Raw genomic sequence first — 22,278 nt, forward strand, 5'->3', positions numbered from 1 at the left:
ATCTTTTTGTTTTGGCTTTAACTTTACAAAAAAGACATTCTATATGTAATCATTTGGGACTTAGTATTTTTATTTAATATTGTATTGCTAAGATTTATCCATATTATTGCTTGTCATTGTAGTTCCTTCACTTTGCTGAGTAATAATCCATTATATCAAAGTAACATAGTTTATTCATTCATTCTCCTGTGAATGGGCATTTTCCATGTTGTCTAGGTTTTTGCTACCTAGAACAATTTTGCTGTGATCATTTTAATATGTCTTTTGTACATGTAAGTTTCTCTTCATACATACCTAGGAGTAAAACCCCTGGGTAATAAAGAATGGGATTATTCAATTTGTGGAAATTATGCCAGACATTTTTTCCCCACTATCAATTTATTAAAGACCCTATGGACATACCCTTTCTAACACTTGGAATTGTCAGACTAAATTTTTGTTGCTTAAATGGGTATAAATGGTATTATCTTTTTATTGGTCTTGTGTTTTTTGTTTTTTTCCTGTGAAATGTTTGTTCGTGACCTCTGTTTTTGTTTTTGTTTTTCTTTACCTGGGTTTGTGCTTTTCTTTTGGATTTTAAGTCGTCTTTGTATAGTTTTGATACTTTTGTTGGATGTATATATTCCAAAAGCCTTTTCAGTTTGTTACTTTTCATGTTCTTTAGGGTGTTTTTGATGACCGAAAGTTCTTGATTTTAATATACTTGAATATAATTTATAGTCAACACTCGGTGTCTTTAAGGAATTGTTATAGTGTTATAAAACACATTTTATATGCCAATATCTGTTAACATTACAGATGACATTTATTTAAAGGCCCGAGATTGCAGTCGTAGGACAACAGAGAAGGCGGAATGTAGCTTAAAATGTGAATAACACTCATTGCCCATCCCCGACCCCCACTAGAAAATAAACCCTTGCTAAAAGCTGGATTCACATTTGTGCTTTAAACCTGAGTGGAGGTCACTAGCCTGCTATCCTGATTTTTCCCTAACCTCTTACCAGCCTATATGTCTGGACCTTAGTCTGGATGTATGGTTCAAAAAAAATTTTTTTAATAATGACTCTTGGTAAGAAAATGATTATGACCTTCCTGATCCATTTAGACAAACATTAAAAGAATGTTACATGGATATATTATTTATATTAGAAGTTATTTTTATTGTTGAATTTTAAAATAGTTGGAATAAAGCTTAACTTGAAGAAATTTGTATTAAAGCATTCTGCAATAGAACATTTTCAGAAATTATTTTTTCTATACTTTGGTTTTAAAATTTCTAAAAAAGACTTCACTTAAATGCAGTTCTGCTATTCATGTAGCTTGTCACAAGCATTTGTATGGCAAGTACCCATATCTCCTGTCCCTTCTATATATTATGTACTTTGTTCTCTGGCAGATTTGAATTCTGAAATCTCTCCTCCAGAGCATGTGTGTGCGTGCATGTGCACACACACATACCCTGCTCTTTCAAAGCTATCCTTTTCTGCTGTTGGGAAAGTGTACACAGAGAACTTCTTGTGCTTTATTCATTGTTGCCACCACAAAAATAACATGTATTTGTGTAGGGCTTTATCAAGTGCTTTTATATGCATTTCCTCACTTTTAATCCTTACCTAAAACCTGGGTGATTGGCAGGGCAGATTATAGTCCTACTTTAGTCCTGTACTAATACTGAGGTTTGAAGACATAAAGTCAGCATGTTCTTGGTACATTACGATACTTCGTATTTGTTGGATGGATGAATGAATGAATAAATGGTTAGTTAGTCTCACCCTGATGCCCTTTGCATTATACCATTGCTTCAGATTTAGCTATGCCCCAGAAGAGATCTTGATATATAGTAGAAACTAGAATGTTTGTTGACTACAACTTCTGCTTCTGACTATGATGGAGTAACTGGTTCTAGACTAGCCTTTCTGCCATTAAAAAACATGAAACTGGACAAAATATATGAGGCAAGTCTTTCAGGCTTTGGACAACAGGCCTGTGATCTTGAAATTCATGAAATGAATCCCATGATTGCCCCTGCTTTCTGCCTAAGAATAATTTCCTGAGCTGGAATCTAAGCAGAGCATGGTGGCCTAACTGTATTGAGTCAGAATTTAGAGCAGCTAAAATGGGTAGAATCTTTAGGGCAGGACACTGGAGAAGAGGAAGCGCTATAGGAGGGGTTCCCAAATGTTCCTGTGTGGATTCCTCATGAATTATTGGTGAAGAGTAGGGCTGTCCATAGGGGAGAAAGGCCGGAAGGTTTATCAGAGTGGCTGCCCCAGAGTTGGGAATGGAACAGAGATGCTCGAGGTTGTACAGCTGTGGGATATTGGAGCTCTGGCCCAGGCAGAATTGCGAGAGAGACCTGATTGACGCCCTGGGCATGTGGGTGAAACACTAGAAATAGAAAGACCATGAGGTAAAGGAAGGATTGGCAAACTCTGTCAATAAAGTTTTATTAAAACACAACCATACCCACTTATTTTCATTCTCCAGTGGCAAAGTTCAGTATTGCCACTGAGACTGTAGGCCTGGCAAGCCTACAGTGTTCACTACATTGTCCCTGTAAGAAAAGATTTTCTGACTTCTGCCCTAGAGTAGAGCCTACTCTGAACCTTCCCGTAACAAAGCCTATAATCAAATCCTGACAAAATCTTCAGAGGAGACCGAACTTGGTAGTTGACTTCTGCCAGGTTATAGAGACTTGGGAAACATCTTAGACTTTCCATGGTTGTGCCCTAACAAAAGTACTACTTGATCTTTATTTAGAATTAGAACGTTTCTGAGCATACTTCCTGTAATGTTTTGGGACCTTCACACAGTGACAGTGACTCTAGCCTATACTCTCTAATACTTTGAAAGTCTTTGGTTATTCACCTGGATAAATCTATGTAGGAATATGTCTCATTCCATTAAATACACACACACACACACACAACTTTTTTGTCTTCTTTGATGGGGGAACTTTCTTGTATCTTCTATCCAACATCAGTATTTAGTTTAAATTGAAAAATTTGGTAATCCCCAAAGGCTAAGAGCTAAAATAATTTTCTGCTTAAGAGGACAAAGGCTCGGGGCACCTTGGGTGACTGAGTCATTGTCTGCCTTTGGCTCAGGTCATGATCCCCGCGTCCTGGGATTGAGCCCGGAGTTAGGCTCCCTGCACAGTGGGGAGCCTGCTTCTCTCTCTCCAGCCTCCCGCTGCTTGTGTTACCTCTGTTGCTGTCTCTCTCTGTCAAATAAATAAATAAAATCTTAAAAAAAAGAGGACCAAGTTTCCTTTTTCTTTCTGAATATTTTATCCATGTGGGCGTAATTTTAAAAACATTTTGAAATTAAAAATTGTTTCAGGCATATAGACAAAATAGAATATAATAAATAATGTGCACTCAACCACACACACAACCTTTTCACAAGCTAGCATTTTGCCAAATTTGCTTTGTTTTCTTAAGTACTACTCAGATACATACCATGTGTATATCCCTCCTTGATGCTGTTCTATTCCTTCTTTTCCCAGTGATAACCTCTCCTGAATTTTGTTTGTCATTTCCTCGAATGATTTTTACACTAAAAATAATTTATCCGTAAATTATATATAACATTATTTTATGCCTTTTCAAGCTCTTTATAAAGGGAATCACTTTGTACGTATTATTCTACAACTAGCTTTTCTACCCAGCATTGTTCTGGGTTTAGAAATGATGAAATGTATTACTGTAATTCATTAACTACACAGTTTATATCTTCATGCTCTTGTTGATGGACATTTAGGTTTCCAGTGTTTTGTGATTATAAAAAATGCAGTGAACATTGATTTTTAACCTATCAAACTGTGTTTGTGTTGGAGTGTCTGTACATAATGTAACCAGAAATAGTATTGTTGCTGTAGGATATCCACATCTTTGACTATTAGTTATTACTAAATTGCTCCCTAAGATGGTTTTATAGTTTTGGTTTTGTGCAGTTAATATAATGGATTCTCTAAAGCAGACATGTTGTGCCTGAAGAAAATACAACGTGAAAATCTCATTTGTACTACAGGTAAATTGAAAATTGGCTGTTTAAAAGATTCTTGATAAATTTGTTGCTGTTTAAAAACCTTCTTAAGGAAATTTAAACATTTAAACATATACAAGTAGAGAGAGTGCCTGTGACTCGTGGAGAATCCCTATCAGTGTGCAATAATTATCAAGATCAGTCCATTCTTATTTCACTATCCTGTAACCCCCAACTACATTATTTTAAAGAAAATCTCAGATTTTCAGATAATTTCATCTGTAAATAGTATGTATCTCTCAAATTAGATATTAGCACCCAAGAGAAACCCACACAATACCGTTCTCACCCTCTAGAGATAATTCCATAATGTTATCAAATTATTCCATATTCAGATTTCCCCAACTATCTAGTTTTTAGTTTTATCTACGATATTTAAAGTACGATTACATTTAAAAACATACTTTTAAGGATTAAATTTAATATGTCTCATATAAAATGTACTTGTAGATTTCTGGTTTATCACAGAACCATGTTTAAACACAGTACCTAAAAAGTAATCTGGGTGTAGTCTTACCCTTTTACTTTATAAATGAAGGAATTGAGGCTCAGGTTGAGATTTGTTTAAAATTGGCTAGTTCATTAGTAGCAGAGCTGGAATTAGAAGGCAGATCTTCTGACCCTAAACAGTAATTACATTGTATTGGCTACCTTGTATTTTTCTTTAGTCCATTACCTCTATCAATTTTTTTTAAAATTTACTTATTTATTTTTTATTAATCTGTATCCCCAAGGTGGAGCTCAAACTCATGACCTGTATCAGTTTTGTAAATCTAGCATGTAAGTGTTTTTTTCCAGTGGCTCTTCTTAAATATTAGACTACTCTACTGTCTGTGAAGTACTAATCTTGTGATTTACATCATAGTGTATTTTAAAAGGAATTTGTGAAAGGATTGAATTAAAATATCAACACTTGTGCCAAAGATATTGAGCTGTTCTGAAAAGCTACTTGTCTGTTCTGACCTAGATACACAGTTTCCAACTGTGGCAAAGGATGCCAGAAACAGGAGAATGAGTGTTGGCAAGAGTCTGGAAATTAAATTATTATATTACTGAAGGATCTAATCTGTCTCTTAATATTTAGTACTGTTATATATAAAAATTTTTCTGTATTGACATAATACTTAGTGAATTTATGCATATTTTGAGTCAAAACCAATTGTTTATTTTGCCAAGGTGAAGAGTGACTTCTATTTGTTTTAAAATTGGTGACTTTTAACATTATTACTTGTTTATAACTAGATTGCAGGTTCTGAGGTTGTTTTGCAAACAACTAATTAAGAAAAATTATCATGTCCATTTTCTCTAGATACAATTTCTCTTCCATGCTCTGTTCTGTAGAATGGCAACAAAAAGTCTTTTGAGAACCAAAGACACCCTTTGAAGCTCCTTTACCAAGGTGCTGGTTTACCCTTCAGTGTTAAGTGTGCTGCAGTGGGCACAGGAAGACAGAGAATACTTGAATACTTAACTATTTCTTGGCACATTCATTACTGCTTTTTCCTTTTGACCATAATTGTCACAAGATGTGTAAATATCAAAGATAATCTGATGTCCTCTATCAGAAACTTTTAGTGAAAAGAAACAGCTAGTGAGGCATGTACAGTTCAGGTGCTACTTCATGTTTGTGATATAAAGGACTAGATTTCAGGTTGAGCTTTTAAAGATCACTGTGCAAAATTAAATACACACCTGCTCTTTGGTTTACTTATAGGCACATTGATATGAATTGGAAAAGATGCTAGAGACCTAACCCCAGTTCTAAGGATGGCTCTGCTGATGTGTGATCATTGACAAATCATTTAACATTTTTGTATATTTATACTTTCAATATTTTAAAAGATTATAAAATGTGTACCATTTATTCCATTTTTCACTACTTTTCAGGGGATTGTGAACATTGAATGTGATGCTTTATGAGAAAATATTTTGAGAAATTCATTTGAATTTCTCTTTTGTGCCAAGCATTGTTCTAGGCGTGCAAAACAAAGAGTAGGCAAAGATATCATATGCCAGTGTGGTAAATCCTATGGAGAGATATGAACAAGTCAGAGATGTCCTGGAGGAGGGGTTGCTATTTTATATAGGATGATCAAAGATAGGCTCATGATAAGGACATTTGAGAAGACATCTGAAAAAGTAAGAGAAGGTGGTATGTGCATACCTGTGGCAATATATAGCAAATGTAAATGCTCCACGGTGGGGAAGGTGTAAATTGTTTGAGAAATAGCAAGGATACCACTGTGGATGGAACACAGCCAGTGAAGAGGGGAGCAGTGAGGGTGAGGTCAAGAGGTTAAGGGGAATCAGATTGATTTATAGGTCATTATATGAGTGTTTACTCAGAGACCAGAAACCATTGGAAGGTTTTGAGCAAAGAATGACACGACCTCTCAACAATAGCCAAATTATGGAAAGAGCTCATCATCAAACGTCCATCCACTGATGAATGGATAAGAAGATGTGGTGTGTGTATACCTACAATGGACTATCACTCAGCCATCAAAAAGAATGAACTCTTGCTATTTGCAATGATGTGGATGGAACTAGAGTGTATTATGCTAAGCGAACTAAGTCAGTCAGAGGAAGACAAATACCATATGATTTCATTCCTGTGTGGAATTTAAGAAACAAAAGAGATGAACATAGGGGAAGGGGGAAAAAAAGAGGGAGGCAAACCACAAGAGACTTAAAACTATCGAGAACAAACTGAGGGTTGCTGGAGGGGAGGTGGTGGGGGATGGGCTAAATGGGTGATGGGCAGTAAGGAGGGCATTTGTGATGAGCACTGGGTGTTATATGTAAGTGATGAATTACTAAATTCTCCTGTATTACACTATATGTTAACTAGAATTTAAATAAAAACTTTTTAAAAAAAGAATGACATGACCTAATTTAAATTTCAAAGGGAGCACTCTGGATGCTATTGTTCTAGGTAAAGTGAACAGGGTAAAGGTGAAAGATTTGCTGATGGATTAGATGTGGGGTGTGATAGGAAGAGAGCTGTCAAGATTGACTTTTTATCATAAGCTATTGAGAAAAGGGGTAGTTGCCTTTTCTTGAGCGAGGGAACACTGGAAGGAGCAAAGTTTTTGTTTTTTTGGGGGCGAAGGTCAGGAATTGGTTCGGTGCACATTTTAAGATGTTTATTAGACATCCAGGTGGATATGTTGATTATGTATTTGAGTGTGAATCTGGAACTCGGGTTGATACAAATTTGATGGTCCTTGGTGTGTAGATGGTATTTAAAGCTTCAAGCCTGAGTGAGATTGTCAGGTGAGTACATGTACAGTGGTGAAGGGATTCAGTGTGAGGGCTGAGTCCTGAGGCATTCCAGCATTTAGAGGCTCTGAAGATAAGAAAGAAAGGGACCAGCAAAGTAATTTATGAAGTGAGCAATCAGCTGTGTCACCTGTTGCTGAGAGAGGTCAACTAAGGTGAGGACTGAGACTCGTTCACAGTATTTAAACACCATGGGAGCCCTAAGGGACCTTGGCAAGAGCTGTTTCAGTAGAGCATTGGGGTGAGAGGCTGATTGGGGTGAATTTAAGAGAATGGGAGGAGAGGAAATTGAAACCAGAAATGTAAATTCAAAGAATTATAGGTGTTTGAAAAAAGAAGAGAAAATGTGAAATAATCATTAAAGTGAATGATTTTTTCTTTTTTTTTAAGACTTTATTTGAGAGAGGTAGAGAGTGCATGCGTGTGAGCACAGGAGGGGCAGAGGGAAAGGGACAAGCAGACTCCCCACTGAGCGGGGAGCCTCACACGGGGCTTGATCCAAGGACCCTGAGATCATGACCTGAGCTGAAGTAAGATGCTTAACCGACTGAGCCACCCACATGCCCCTGAAAAAAAATTTTTTTTAAAGATTTTATTTATTTGACAGAGCTCAAGCAAAGGGAGAGAGAGGGAGAAGCAGGCTCCCTGCTGAGCAAGGAGCCTGATGTGGGACTCGATCCCAGGACCCTGGGATCATGACCCGAGCCGAAGGCAGCCGCTTAACCTTCACTGAGCCACCCAGGCGCCCCAACCCCTGAATTTTTTTTCTTTTTTCCAGTGGGGCTTAGCATCTTGGGATTCCAAATGCTAGGATTACTCACCTAGTCATCATGACAACCAAGAAACTCTACCTCACATTTTCAAATCCCCCAGGGTTGCAATACTGTTTGAGAACTATTGATTATTGGGCCTTTTGAGGATAGATCATGAATTTAGAAAAAAGACCAATAAGCACAATTGTGTGATTTTTTTTTTTTTTTTCCTCTCCCTAGTCCCATCCAGGGTTATTGGTGTGGCATAGCCGAGAAGGTTGGATTTAAGCAGGTTTGGAGTTTTGCCAGGAGGGGATAACAAAGGGAGTTGTTGGCATAAATGAGTGACAAATGATGGATTGTGTAATTTCAGTCAGATAAGGACAGAAGTGAGGGTGTGAAAAGGGTGAGGGATTGTGAAAGGTGGTCGGATCGGGATTAGGACAGGAGCCTTGGTGGGGAGTGGGCGTCTAAAATAGGAAAGAAGATGAAAACATTGGAGAAAAGGAATGGAGAGCCCAGAATTTTAGAAGGATCATCTCTGTTGTTACTGAAATTGCTGAGAATTATGCCAGGAGTAGAAACTGAATGTGTTTCAGTGAGCTAAGTAGTAAAGTTCTGAAGGAGTGGGAGAGGGTTTGAGGGGTTAATATCCAAGATAGGTGAAATAAGTCAAATAAATAATGGAATTTGTGTTTATGGAGGAAGAGTCAGAAATTCCCTGTAAGTCACTGTGATGATGACTGCCATGGAGATTTATGGGAAGAGATGGTGACCTTTCAAGATGGAATCTTCTTGGAATCTGCAGTTAGATGCTCTCTTAAGGGTTGAATTCAGATTTTTATTGAGCCTTCCTGAGTGCAGGTCATTGTATGAGGTACTGTGGAGATTAAGTTATTTCATTAAGGAGCTTATGATAAAAACAACTGAAGCCAGGTATTATTAGGAAGTTGAAAAAATGCTTGATGGCTCAAAGAAGGAAGAACTTATATTGATCTCAGGCACTAGGTAAAGCTTCATGGAGAGGTGGATTTGAGATGGACAGTTAATGAATAGAATAATGACAGATCATGGTGGAGTAGAGGTTGCAGTCCAAGTAAGGGAAAGGTTTAATTTAAAGCTTAGCAGTGGGGCACCTGGGTGGCTCAGTCAGTTAAGTGTCTGCCTTCAGCTCAGGTCATGATCCTGGGGTCCTGGGATCAAGCCCCACATCGGGCTCCCTGCTCAGTGGGAGCCTGCTTCTCCCTCTCCCTCTGCCCCTCCCCCTGCTTGTACTCTCTCTCTCTCTCTCTCTCTCTCATAAATACTAAAAAAATAAGAAAAAACTTAGTAGCGTATTGCAAGGTGTTCTGGGGAAGAGTCATTATTCTCGATTTGGCTGGAACTACAGCGATGAGAGAAAGGACAGGGAAACAGTTACATTAGCGTTGTATTGTGGAGGACCTTGGTGCCACACAGAGTGGATGAATGGAATGCTGGTTGCTTTATGTAATGATTAGTCATTGAAGGTTTTGAAGGGGAACTTGATATTCTCAAGGTTAAGTTTCCCCCCAGAGAAGGGCTGGAGTGGGGAGAGAATAGTGTAGGAGAGGGTAAGTTCCTCTAAATGGTAAAACATGGCAATACTAGACATTGTAGTATATAAGATTTTGAAATATAGGTATCTTTGATTTAGAAACATCCTTTGTAGTAAAGCAAGGAGCAAAACTCAGGATTTCCATTCTCATGCTATATCCCTTTTCTTGTTTTTAATTCAAGGAGCTTGTCTTATGAGTTTTCTGTACTTGACTTTCAGAACAGCACAGTCTTGTTTTATTTTCCCCCTACCTCTTAGGCTACCCCTTCTCTGACTGTAGTTGTGCCTCTTCTGTTTTCTCCCATTCATTGGTATACCTGCCTACTCCCTTAGTGATCTTGTGGCTTTATATAAAGTACCAAGTGTATATCCTAATCCAGACCTCTCTTCTAAATTATAGGTTCATATCCAGTTGCTTACTTAAGATATCTAGTCAATATCTGGAATTCAGCATGTACAGAGCTGAATTCCTAATCTTAATCCCCCAAACCTGCTCTCCATTCACCTTTCCTGACTCATCTGCTCAGGCCAAAAACCTTGAAGTTAATCCTGATGTTTCCAGTTCACTCATACTCACACGTCCATTTTGCTGGGAAGTCCTAAATCATCTTTCCTTTCAGAATATATACATAATCTGATCACTAAACCTCCCAGTGGCCTCCTTCCTTCCAGTCTTGCCTTCTCTATTATGTCTTTCAACGTGGCAATCATAGTGACCTTTTAAAAATATGAGTCCGATATTATCACTTCTCTGCTTAAAACCCTGTAAGGGCTCTCCATCTTACTCAGAGTGAAAGCCACAGTCTTTAAAATGACTAGAAGGACCTCCATTGTTAGGAGATGACAAACTTTGTTCCCTGGACCAAATTTGGCCCACTGCCTGTTTTTGTATGACCTGCAGAATGATTTTTACATTTTAAAATGGTTAAAAAATAAAAAATTGGTATTTTGTGATGTGAACATTATATGAAATCAAGATTTCTGTGCCTGGGGCACCTGGGCGGCTCAGTTGGTTAAGTGACTGCCTTCAGCTCAGGTCATGATCCTGGAGTCCCGGGATCGAGTCTCACATCGGGCTCCCTGCTTGGTGGGGAATCTGCTTCTCCCTCTGACCCTTCCCCCTCTCATGCTCGCTCTCTCTCTCAAATAAATAATATCTTTAAAAAAATAAAAAAAAATTTCTGTGCCTGTAAATAAAGTTTTATTGGGACACAGCCACTCTCATTTGTTCATCTTTTGTCTATGGCTACATTTGTACAATAAAGGCAGAGTTGAGTAGTAAAGACCTCATGGCTTGGAAAGCCTAAGCTATTTAATATCTAGTCCTTTAAAGAAAAAATTTGCTAACCTCTGCCCTTAGTGATCTGGTCCTTCACTATCACCCCTCCGTCCTTACTGCTCTTTTCTCCCTCTACTCACCCTTCTTTAGCCATCCAGCCACATTGGCCCCCTTGTTCCTCCACCTCACCAAGCACATTCTTCCTTCCCCTGCCAGGAATGCTCATTCCACAAATATCTGCGTGGCTAACTCCCTTACCTCATCAGTTCTTTGCTTGGGTGTCACCTTCTCAGTAAGGGCTGTCCATCTGTGTAAAATTGCATTCCCCTCTGGATACTGCCTTACTTGCACTTTGACCCTCTTCTCTTTCTTTTCCCTCCACTTCACACCTTCTAACATACTGTTTAATTTACTTATTTTTGCATTTATGGCTTTGTTGTTTTTCCCTCTCTGCTCTTAAACAACAAAGGCAGGGATTTTTGTCTGTCTTGTTCACTAATGGATCCTAAGTGCCTAGAATAGTGGCTGGCATATTATAGGTGCTCAACAAAGACTTGCTGAGATGAGTTGAATTACTGATTCTTTCACCAGATGGGCCATCTAATGGGGTGGTATAGTTCTGTCACATAACTATTCTGTCAAGGATTGGGAAGGACCGGTGTCCGTTTATTTCAATGAGGAAGTATATTTTCCTATTACCATTTCCTTCAATTGGTTACTTGCTAACATCTTTTCCATCTTGCTCAGGGACAATCAGTAAGTATTCAAAAAGTGTTCTGGTTCAACTTAGCTGGCTCCTACAGCCTGTTCTATGTTAGGATTGTAGCCATGGGTATACCACTCTTGCTTAACTGTTAATTGATGAAGGACCTTTTGACCTGATCCCAGTATCACAAGGCTTCAAATGATATGGTGGGATTGAGCTTTTCCATCATTCTGGGTGTTTGGGGTAGAGATGAATAGCTAGATTTTTGAAGTTAGGTGTATGTGATTTATAGGTTTTTCAGTTTAGCCTTCCCCTATGTGCCTTTTTAATGTAGAAAATGAAAGGAAATTTCCAGAGGAATATACTGAAAATCAGTGTCCTTTTGTGAATATCATACACAAACTCAGTGACACCATGTACAGAAAGTTTATTTGAAGGGATTTGGGGGAGGAGTATTTGCTCTTTGTGTGTCTGAGTTGATTCATCCCCTCTTGTATTCCCTGTACTACCAAGCATAGCACCAGGTACACAATAGACAATTAATTAGTATGTATTTGCTCGTAAATCTCATATAATTTATCTTAAAGTGATATTCTTGGAGTATCAGTGAGGTCTTTTTCGAATTTTATCTTGCCCATCTTTTTTTTTATGATGTTAATCACCATACATTACATCATTAGTTTTGATGTAGTGTCCCATGATTCATTGTTTGCGATCTTGCCCATCTTTAATATAGTGGACATGTGATTGTTTCATAATGGGGAAGTAGAACCCAGATATTTTATTTATACATAGCTTCTTTGGAGAGGTTTCATGTATTAGTATTAACAAAAAACAAGAAGTTTTCTATTCAGCTACTATTTTAGAGTAATAAGTAATTTCCTGGATTTCTATGTCATTACTTGGAATTTCTTAAGAAGGTAAGTATAGTGTAATAATTATTTACCTTAATATTTAGTATTTTCTCAATTGCTTTTCAGAAAATGCTTAAATATTTGACTAAGTTTTATGTTACAAAGACAGGGAGCATAGTCATTCTTCAGTTTTGAGGTTTGCTTGTAGGACAAGGGTCTAATATTCTTACATATAAAAACCTAGCTTTGTGGGCTGGGTAGCCTGACATATAAAGTCTTTCACCTTTAAAGGTTAGTTAAAAAAAAAAAAAGATAACATCACCAAGAGGATAACCCATGAAATAGAAAGTTGATGAGCTGGAATTCATACAATTAAAAACTTCTGCTCAATGAAAGACATGGAAGAGGATGGAAAGACAAGTCACAGGGAGAAAATCTTTGCAAAACACGTATCTGACAAAGGATTGCTATCCAGAATATATAAGAGCTGGCTCAGATGGTTGAGCGTCTGCCTTCGGCTCGGGTCATGATCCCAGGGTCCTGGGATCGAGTCCCGCATCAGGCTCCCTGCTCCTTGGGAACCTGCTTCTCCCTCTGCCTCTCTCTCTCTGTCTCTCTCTGTCTCTCATGAATAAATAAATAAAATCTTTAAAAAAAAAAACAAAAACTAAACATCAAGAAAACAGACAACCCCATTAAAAAATGGGTAGAAGATCTGAACGGACACCTCACCAAAGATGATGTACAGATGGCAAATAAGCATGTGAAAAGATACACAACATCATATGTCATCAGGGAATTCCAAATTAAGCAAAAGTGAGATACTACTACACACCTATTAGAATGGCTCAAGTCCAAAATCTTGACAACACCAAATACTGATGAGGATGCGGAACAACAGGGACTCTCATTTATTGCTGGTGGGAATGTAAAATGGTACAGCCATGCTGATGAAGGAGTCTGGAAGTTAGTTTCCTTCCTTCCTTCCTTCCTTCCTTCCTTCCTTCCTTCCTTCCTTCCTGCCTTCCTGCCTTCCTGCCTTCCTGCCTTCCTGCCTTCCTGCCTTCCTTCCTTCCCTCCTTCCCTCCTTCCCTCCTTCCCTCCTTCCCTCCTTCTCTCCTTCCCTCCCTGCCTCCCTTCCTTCCTTCACTTTTCTTTCTCTCTCTCTTCTTCCTTCTTTCCTTTCAGATTTTATTTATTAGAGAGAGAGAAAGGAGTGAGCATGAGTGGGGGGAAGGGGCAGAGAGGGAGAAGCAGACTCCCCACTGAGCAGGGATCCTGACTTGGGGCCCAATCCCAGGACCCTTAAGACCACGACCTGAGCCAAAGGCAGATGCCCAACTGACTGAGCCACCCAGGTGTCCCTGGGAGTTTCTTACAAAGCTAAATTAAACATTGTCTTACCATATGATCCCATTATCATGCCTCTTGGTATTTACCCAAATAGGTTGAAAACCTATATCCACACAAAAATCTGCACATGAATATTTATAGCAGCTTTATTCATAATTGCTAAAACTAGGAAGCAACCAAGATGTCTTAGATTAGATGAATGAATAAACTGTGGTGAGTCCAGACATTGGAATACTATTCAGCTATAAAAAGAATTGTCAGGGAGGAATCTTAAATGCATATTGCTAAATGAAAAAGGCCAATCTGAAAAGACCTTTTACTGTATGAATTTAACTATATGACATTTGGAAGAGGGAGGGTTGAATAGGTAGAGCGTGGGATTTTTAGGGCAGTGAAACTGTCCTGCATGATTCTGTAATGGTGGATGCATGTCATTATATATTTGTCAAAACTCATAGAATGTACAACACAGAGAGAACCCTAATGTAACTATGGACTTTAGTTAATAATATTGTATAAACATTGGTTCTTCATCAGTTGTAACAATGTACCACACTGATGTAAGATGTAAATAGTAGGGGAAACTGTGTGGTAGGGAGAAGGGGTATATGGGATTTTCTCTACTTTCCACTCAGTTTTTTCTATAAACATAAAACTGTTTAAGAAAATCTATTAATTGAAAAAGCAGTGCTTGACTGAAAAAGTGATACACATTCACATATATACCTACATTCTACCTGTTGCATAAAGCTACTCTTATTTATTAATAAGTAGAATACACCTAATATTTTTTAGGCTCTGCTTTTTAATGGTATACATATCTGACGTATAAACACATTTTGTTTGATATTTGAGGGTTTTTTTCCCCTTCTGAAGCCATTTATTGAGTGTATACTTTCTGGCAGAAACTTTTAGGTATTTTTCATTTAGTTTGAAGTAGATACTATTTACTCCATTGCACAGTTGAAAAAGCTCTGACCCAGAGAAGTGAAGTGGCAAGGCTGGTGCTTGAATCTAGGCCTGTTTGGCTCTAAAACCTGTATGCTATATAGCCTTTGTAATTCACAAAGACTTGTTTTTTGAAATTGCTCAAATTTATCCCCTAATGTAAGTGCCTTTAGAGCAAAAATATCATTGAAAGAGATTGTCTAGGTTTGAATCTTGGCTTTACTGTCTGCTTTTGCCTTGTGTTTTTAACTAGGTTATATTACCTCTTTTTATGCTCTAGTTTCCTTATGTGTTGAATGGAGATAGTAATTGAAATTGTGAGCATTAAATGAGTAAATGTATGAAAAGCTTTTAGAACAGTGCCTGGTATAGAATATGAGTTACATAAATGTTAGCTATTAATTAGTAGTGGAATATTTCCTCATTTCATAGATAAAAGAACCTGAGAACCAAAGAAATTAAATGGTTTTCTGAGTCTTACAACTTTCTAAAGTCACATAGCTATTAAATGGCAATGTTGAGGTTTTTTATTTCAAGGTCAGAATTTTATCCACTGTTAATGTTTTTTTTGTTTGTTTTTTAAAGAGAAACTCTTGAAAAATTTGTCACGGTTTCTCCCTATCTGCTTGTAGTCTACCAAATATAATTTAAAAAAAAATGTTTTTTCTCAATGAGGTTGATATAGTCGGGAAAAAGCATTGGGCTGTGACTTAGGTTCTAGATCAAGAGGCCCAAGTCCCTGGATTAGTTGTGTGACTTTAGTATCTCTTTAGTTCATTTGTAAACTGAAGCGTGGTTGGAATTGGGCCAGATGATTTCTAAGTTGCTTTTATAGCACCAACAATGTGATTTTGAGATACACTGCTTTTATCATGGATTATTGCATGATACTATAATACTGTGAAGTTCCCAGAGCTGCTTGGTTTATGCATAGAATGGTTATTCTCTGTGCTGAATGACTCAAGAATGCTGTATTTTGGTATTGGTGATCCACAATTTCTCTGCTACATCAGCTTTTTCTTAGCTTCTTCCCTGCTTTCTTGCTTCTTCTTTTCTTTTAAATATTTTATTTATTCTATTTGAGGGAGACAGAGATAGGGAGAGAGAGCACAAGGCGGGGCGGGGGCAGAGAGGAAGAAGCCGACTCCCCACCAAAGCAGGGAGCCTGATGCGGGGCTGGATCCCAGGACCCTGGGATCATGACCTGAGCTGAAGGCAGACAGTTAACTGACTGAGCTAGCCAGGTGCCCCTCTTCCCTGCTTTCAAATTACTTTCTTAATATGGTTGAATTTTTGGCTTTACCTTTTTACAGAGTGAAGCACATGACCTTTGCTGTCAGTTCTCAAATGAACACATAGCAGTCTTTTTTTGGCTGCTGTATTCACAGCTAAACACTGAGTGGCTGAATCCCCTAGAATGGTGAAGTGGGTTTGGGAATGGGAATTGCTGAAAACTTCTTTGTGTAGTACGATCTTTATACAAGAGGATCTTTGACATGTGTCTTAAACCATGGGATCATGTTTTGGATTGTTTCTTAATTTTGTTGTATGAAAAGACCCTATGAATTGCAGCATGTGTGTGTTCCCACCCTACCATTGGGTGATATGTGTAACAAAGTAAGTCTGATTGGTTGGTTCAATTACATGATTTTTTTAAAAAAAAATCAAGTTTCACTAGCTTATTTCAGGTGGATTTTGTAGAGTCAGGGAAGTTGGTGACAGGATATGAATAGTTTTGCATGTAGGTCGCAGCTGAGTATCATTTGTGGGTCTGTTTCTTCATGTGCAGTATTGGGGAGCATTAAATGTAACTTTTCTGGTTTCAGAAACTCAAAAAGGATTTAAAAAAATTTTTTTAGATTTATTTATTAGAGAGAGCATGGGAGTGGGGAGGGGGGAGGGGCTCAGGGAGAGGGAGAGAGAGTCTTAAGCAGACTCTGCACTGAGCACAGAGCCCGATGTGGGGCTCTTGATCTCACAACCCTGAGATCATGACCTTGGTGGAAACCAAGAGTCAGATGCTCAACTGACTGTGCCACCCAGGCGCCCCAAGGATTTTTTTCTTTAAGAGAGCAACTGATAGTATTAGGAGACTTACAGACAAAAGTATAGGAGGATTCTTTATTTAAAGGAAATTTAAATGAAAGATACTGAGATGAAGAGGAAGCTATTTTTTTGTGAGTTTACATATTCTGTGGTATGTAAATAACTTCTGATATCCGCACAGCTAAGCATGTATTCTTATTTGATGGTTGCTCTCTAGTTTTTTTCTTTTTAAACATCTTGGCTTATAATTTTATAAGGATTTCATCAGTGCTCAGAAGAGTTTACTTTTACCCTACCTTGAATGAAATCTCATAAAGATGGAGCAAAGGGGTAATAGAATAGTGATTAGGCCTCTGGGCAGAAATACACAGTGGGATTTTGGTGAGAGTCATCCATGGGTAATGAAGTCAGGATCTAGTGAATATTCAGGAGTTTGTCATAACAGCACATATAGGTTGAAGTCAGGAGGCAGGGTCTCTTGGGAGTTAGGCGAACAGAACCAAATCAGCCTTCTGAATTTTAGGCCTAAAAATGATTAAAGAAGAAACATTGTGGCAACATATACTGGCAATATCAAATGGAAAAGCTTTATGGTCTCAATCAGCGGTGGTGTATTTTCAGGTGTATTATCTACTTTTTGGATAGGTCTGGCTAATGCCAATTTCTAATTGAAAATCTTAGGGTTAATTGCAGTGTTGTTGCCACAGATAGTAGTATTACTTTTTCAGGTAGTACTTCTTTACTGAATGTCTCTATTTATCTCATTGAGTGCAAGTCAACCAGCTGCCACATTGTGACTACCAGGAGTGTTCCTTTTTTGGCTATATTATTTAGGCTCTTGGCCCCAGGCCCTCAAAAGATACACTGACTTTTTGTTTGAAATGAGGTAATTTTCCTCTATAAAGATTACTTCTTTTTATATCTTTTTTAATTTTTTAAATTTATTTGACAGAGAGACAGAGAGGGAACACAAGCGGGGGTGGGGTGGAGTGGGAGAGGGAGAATCAGGCTTCCTACTGAGCAGGGAGCCCGATGCGGGGCTCGATCCCAGGACCCTGAGATCGTGACCTGAGCTCAAGGCTGACGCTTAACAACTGAGCCACCCAGGCGCCCCAAGATTATTTCTTTTTAGTCAATAACATGTTGATGGGCTCCATACTCAGATATGAAACTAATTGTAAATAATCATTTTTGAAAAGTTTTTCTTTTTCTCTTGCAGGTGTATTCTAGAGAATAAGTCTTCAAACATCTTTGCCATATTGACTCTGAGTTGTCAGGGGACTCAGGCTTATGAGGAGGTACTGTCACACAAAACAGTGTCTAGTGAAGACGACAAGAAAGTGGGGAAAGGATTGGAAAAAGAAGCTAAAACACTATAGAAAACCATGGTGGGTAATATTTGTGTTTTCTTAATTTAGTTATAAAAGACTGCAGTAGTTTAAAATTGGAAATGTTAATAGTGAAGGCAAGTGAAAGACAGTGGTGTTAATTTTTGGCCCTAGTGTATCAGATAAATATGGTACTCTCCTATTTAAGCAAAGCCAATGAGTTCAGATTTATTATGAGCCCTTTAAACCACAAGATGGAGCCCCATGAGCCCTCAGGCCATAAATTATTAAATACAAAGAAGAGAAGGCTCATAAATAATATTTTCTAATAAAACTGGCATTAGCAAACTGATATAAGGATGGCTTAGGTGACCTTGAACTTGAAATTATGTAATTTTTCTCTAGTCTTCTACCTGACGTTCAGTTTTTTTCCAGTGGAAATTAAAAATCTTGAACTAATCCTTTAATGAGTGATGCGAATGGTGTAGAAGTTTATGAAATGTTTGAGTATTGAACTCAAAAAGTTACCTTTTTCCATATGCTTTCAAAATAACACGGTCAAGTGTTGACTGTATTGGGGGCACTGAATCCAACCTCAAGTAAAAATCTTGCTTTTTTTGTGGAAAGTTCATACTCAAATTGGATGAGATGTTATATGAGATCATAATATCTGGTGCCTAGTGTTTCAGTTGGTAAAATGTGTTGATTTTTTTTCTTCTAGTATTTTGGTTCTGGAGGATGTTGTGTGAATTTTTTCCCTAAGTATAAGTGAGAAAAGGCTTAAAAAAGATGTTATAAGTGGGAGAAAAAGCACAAAAATATTAATCATCAGTATGTTTGAAATATGTTGTTTAGCAAGTCTGATGGTATTTCTTTAAGTGTTAGTTGATTTTTAAAAAAATTTGTTCTAGGGATTATAACTTACTTGACTTGCTTTTAGAGAAGAAATTCTCCAAATATTTTAGTTCTGGATGGTGGGGAAAAATGTTAGTTAACTTGGGATTTTCTCTGTCATTTAGTTTTAGGTGAAGTGTAAGGAAGGACACTCTGACTTGTGTTTCCTTGAATATGAATTATGTGCCTCTTCAATTTATTTATTATAGTCTTGATTTTCTTACAATTTAAATGCTTTTTAATATTATTTGTCATAGTTGATAAAAATTCCTTTCCTAGTTTATTCATTTTAAATTTAGTTTAGATTTTCTGGTGTTTACATAATTTTGTGTCTACATAATTTAATTGGTTGGTAGGTGTTTTCCAATTTCTCTTATTGCCTTCTTAGATCTTAGAGTTGAATGATTAACTTTCTGTTTCTGCATATTTATTTCTAATTTTAATTTTTTAAATCTTTAAATGAATCCTTTTGGATCTTGTTGGGGTAAATAAAATTGCCCTCCCCAATTTTTTTTTCCTTTTTTTTTTTTTTTTTGTAATACTGCTTATTCTTCCTTTCATCATTGTTTCATGATGCTTGTCCTATCACAAACAGTAGAGTCTTGGATTTATTATTCTTGAATTTAACATTGGCAGTCTGTTATTTAACACCAAAGGTTTATGGTATGTAGCAATATGTCATTTTGTTAAGATAAGGCCAGTGTGCAGGACTGAGTAATTTAGCTAAGTAACTTAGTAACTCACCATAAAACTAAATGACAGAGAAGATCCCAAGTTAACATTTTTTCCTCCACCATCCAGAACTAAAAAATTAGTAAATTTCTTCTTCTCTAAAGAGCAAGTCAAATAATTTAATAATTTATCTCTAGAACAACCTGGCCATCTCCAATTTGTTACATGGCTTTTTTGTTTTCTTGTTACTTATTTTGGGATATGTGAGTAAATCTCAAGAAGTGATTAAAAATTGTTTTCTTTGTGGCAGAAGACTCCAGTTAGAAAACTGGTTGTGGACTGTGAGCAAGGAAGAAATCTTAACAGAAATGGCTTTTATCTAGAAAAAAGGAAAGCTTTGTGATTGATTTTAGTCCTTATAATTGAAGGTTCCAAAGGTTTACTTATGTTTTTAGTTATAGTTTGCTTCATTTTATAGGGGACAGTAATACTGTAGTATTAATTTACTAGTGTCCAAATTAGTATGATTTTTAAACATTAATATTCAAACAAAAAACAAAAAAAGAGATAGGACTGATAAGGAATTGAGAATATTTTAGTTTGTGGTAGACTTCAGAACAAAATATTTACCATCTACTAACATATAAGTTCATATAAGTAAAGACACTGTAGCCACCCTTTAAATGGAATACTTGAGCTTTATGGAAACTCACCAACTTATCCCCATTCATTTTGCAATGTACTGGTACAAGTGTCTTCATGGTATTTGTAAATTTGGAAATATTCAAAAGTTTTTGGAAGTGTGACTCATGAGTGTGAAGGATCTACTCTATTAAATTTTCATGAAATTCACTATTTCTAGGCTCTAATCTGCTCCACTGATTTCTGGGCCAGCGTGTCATTTTAATTATTGCTTTTTAAATTTTTGATATTTTGTTTCAGTGTAACGGTACCACTCATCCATCTTTGTAGAATATTTCTTGATACTTTCATTGATTTTTTTTTTTCTCCAAATGAGCTTTAAAATGATTTTTGTTGAGTATTAAGTAAAGCTGTCTTGAGGGGATTTTGATTGAGAATGTAATACATTTGTAATTTACTTTGGGAAGTTGATTCTTTTGTAGTATGTATTTTCCCCATTTTGGAGTTTGGAATGTTTCCTGCTAATCTAAAAAATTAAGGTCTTGCTCCAAGAGTTTGAATGCCAAATAGTAAATAGAGTTCTGATGTGATCCATAGTTTCTCTATAGTGTTGACACATACCTTTGTATTTTATATTATTACTGTATTATGAAATCTCAATATTTCAAGGTGCAAAAGTCTTCAATAGTTTGGACAGGAGTGACTGGGTATCATGAGTCACTGTCATGCATTCCTAGATACTTTGTCAAAGCTAGGAAGTATCTGTTTCTCGTAGATGGTGTGTGATACAGATGATCTTTTTTGAAGTGGTATTCAAAATACTAGATTCAGCTAAAAGGTAGCATGTACATGATATCTAGAGTGACCTGTATGAATCTTACCAAAACATGAATGAAAGATCTCTAATTTTCTATTGTGGAGTTCAGTAGAATGAGGTTTTACTTTCTATTGTGTGTATTTTTTTTTTATTGTCTCAACATTAATTATTTCACAGTAGTTTGACAGTTAATGCTATGACTTGACAAATATATTTGTTTCTTTTTTTAATATATTTGTGTATCATACTTTTCAGGTAACATTACTTGTATTGAAGTAATTGTTTTCTGTCTTCTGACAGAGATCTATTAGATCTTTTGCCAATGATGATCGCCATGTTATGGTGAAACATTCAACAATCTATCCATCTCCAGAGGAACTTGAAGCTGTTCAGAATATGGTGTCTACTGTTGAATGTGCTCTTAAACATGTCTCAGATTGGCTCGATGAAACAAATAAAGGCACAAAAACAGAGGGCGAGACAGAAGTGAAGAAGGATGAGGCCATAGACACCTATTCCAAGTAAGTGTGGCCTGACCTTTGTGGTGCTTTATTGCAGTGCTCAGAAAATCTCAGAGTCCTATCCCATTGGGGTTCATTTGGTATAGGGTGTTCTTTAGGTTTTCTCATTTATTTGACTGTAAACGGGGAAGTAAATGTTTGTGGAATTTTTCTGAGTTACATTTGAAAGGAAGGCAAGAAAGGAATACCAATGAGACCAGGAAAAGAAGATGGACTTGTTCAGGATGCCTTTTGAGAGTGCACCAAGCCCTTTAAAATTGTTATTTTTGGAGATTATGAAATGTCACCTTTTTCATGTGTTGGTTCAGCCTTCTAAATTCAGAAATAAATAGTGTTTTTGGTCTCTGGGGAAATCATAAAATGTCATTTTTTTTTTTAGGTATTTAAAAATCCTGGTGGAGAAGAAAGAGTGCAGGAAAATGTGTTCTAAATGTATTTTTGACCATATCTACCTTGTTGATTCCCAGGATTCAACACAGTGGCTGGCATGTAGTAAATGCTCATTGGATATTTGTGGAATGAATGAAGGACTAATGGGAGCCAGACCCTTCAGCAGTTGTA

At 37.1% G+C, this 22,278-nt stretch overlaps 1 protein-coding gene across 3 annotated transcripts in view; it reads left to right on the plus strand.

Moving 5' to 3' along the window:
• STRBP (spermatid perinuclear RNA binding protein) overlaps positions 1 to 22,278 on the plus strand; it is a 131,456-nt gene that overhangs the window by 53,811 nt on the left and 55,367 nt on the right. For all 3 annotated transcript variants that reach the window (XM_073905773.1, XM_025888534.2, XM_025888535.2), the window contains exons 2-3: positions 18,063 to 18,231; positions 21,497 to 21,717. In XM_073905773.1, coding sequence (XP_073761874.1) covers positions 18,229 to 18,231; positions 21,497 to 21,717 — 224 coding nt within the window. In that variant the 5' untranslated portion in view covers positions 18,063 to 18,228. The remainder of the gene's footprint in view (positions 1 to 18,062; positions 18,232 to 21,496; positions 21,718 to 22,278) is intronic.

The sequence above is a fragment of the Callorhinus ursinus genome, unplaced genomic scaffold (assembly GCF_003265705.2).
Source record: "Callorhinus ursinus isolate GAN/ISIS: 27379988/994484 unplaced genomic scaffold, GSC_fseal_2.0 scaffold24, whole genome shotgun sequence".
NCBI lineage: Eukaryota > Metazoa > Chordata > Mammalia > Carnivora > Otariidae > Callorhinus > Callorhinus ursinus.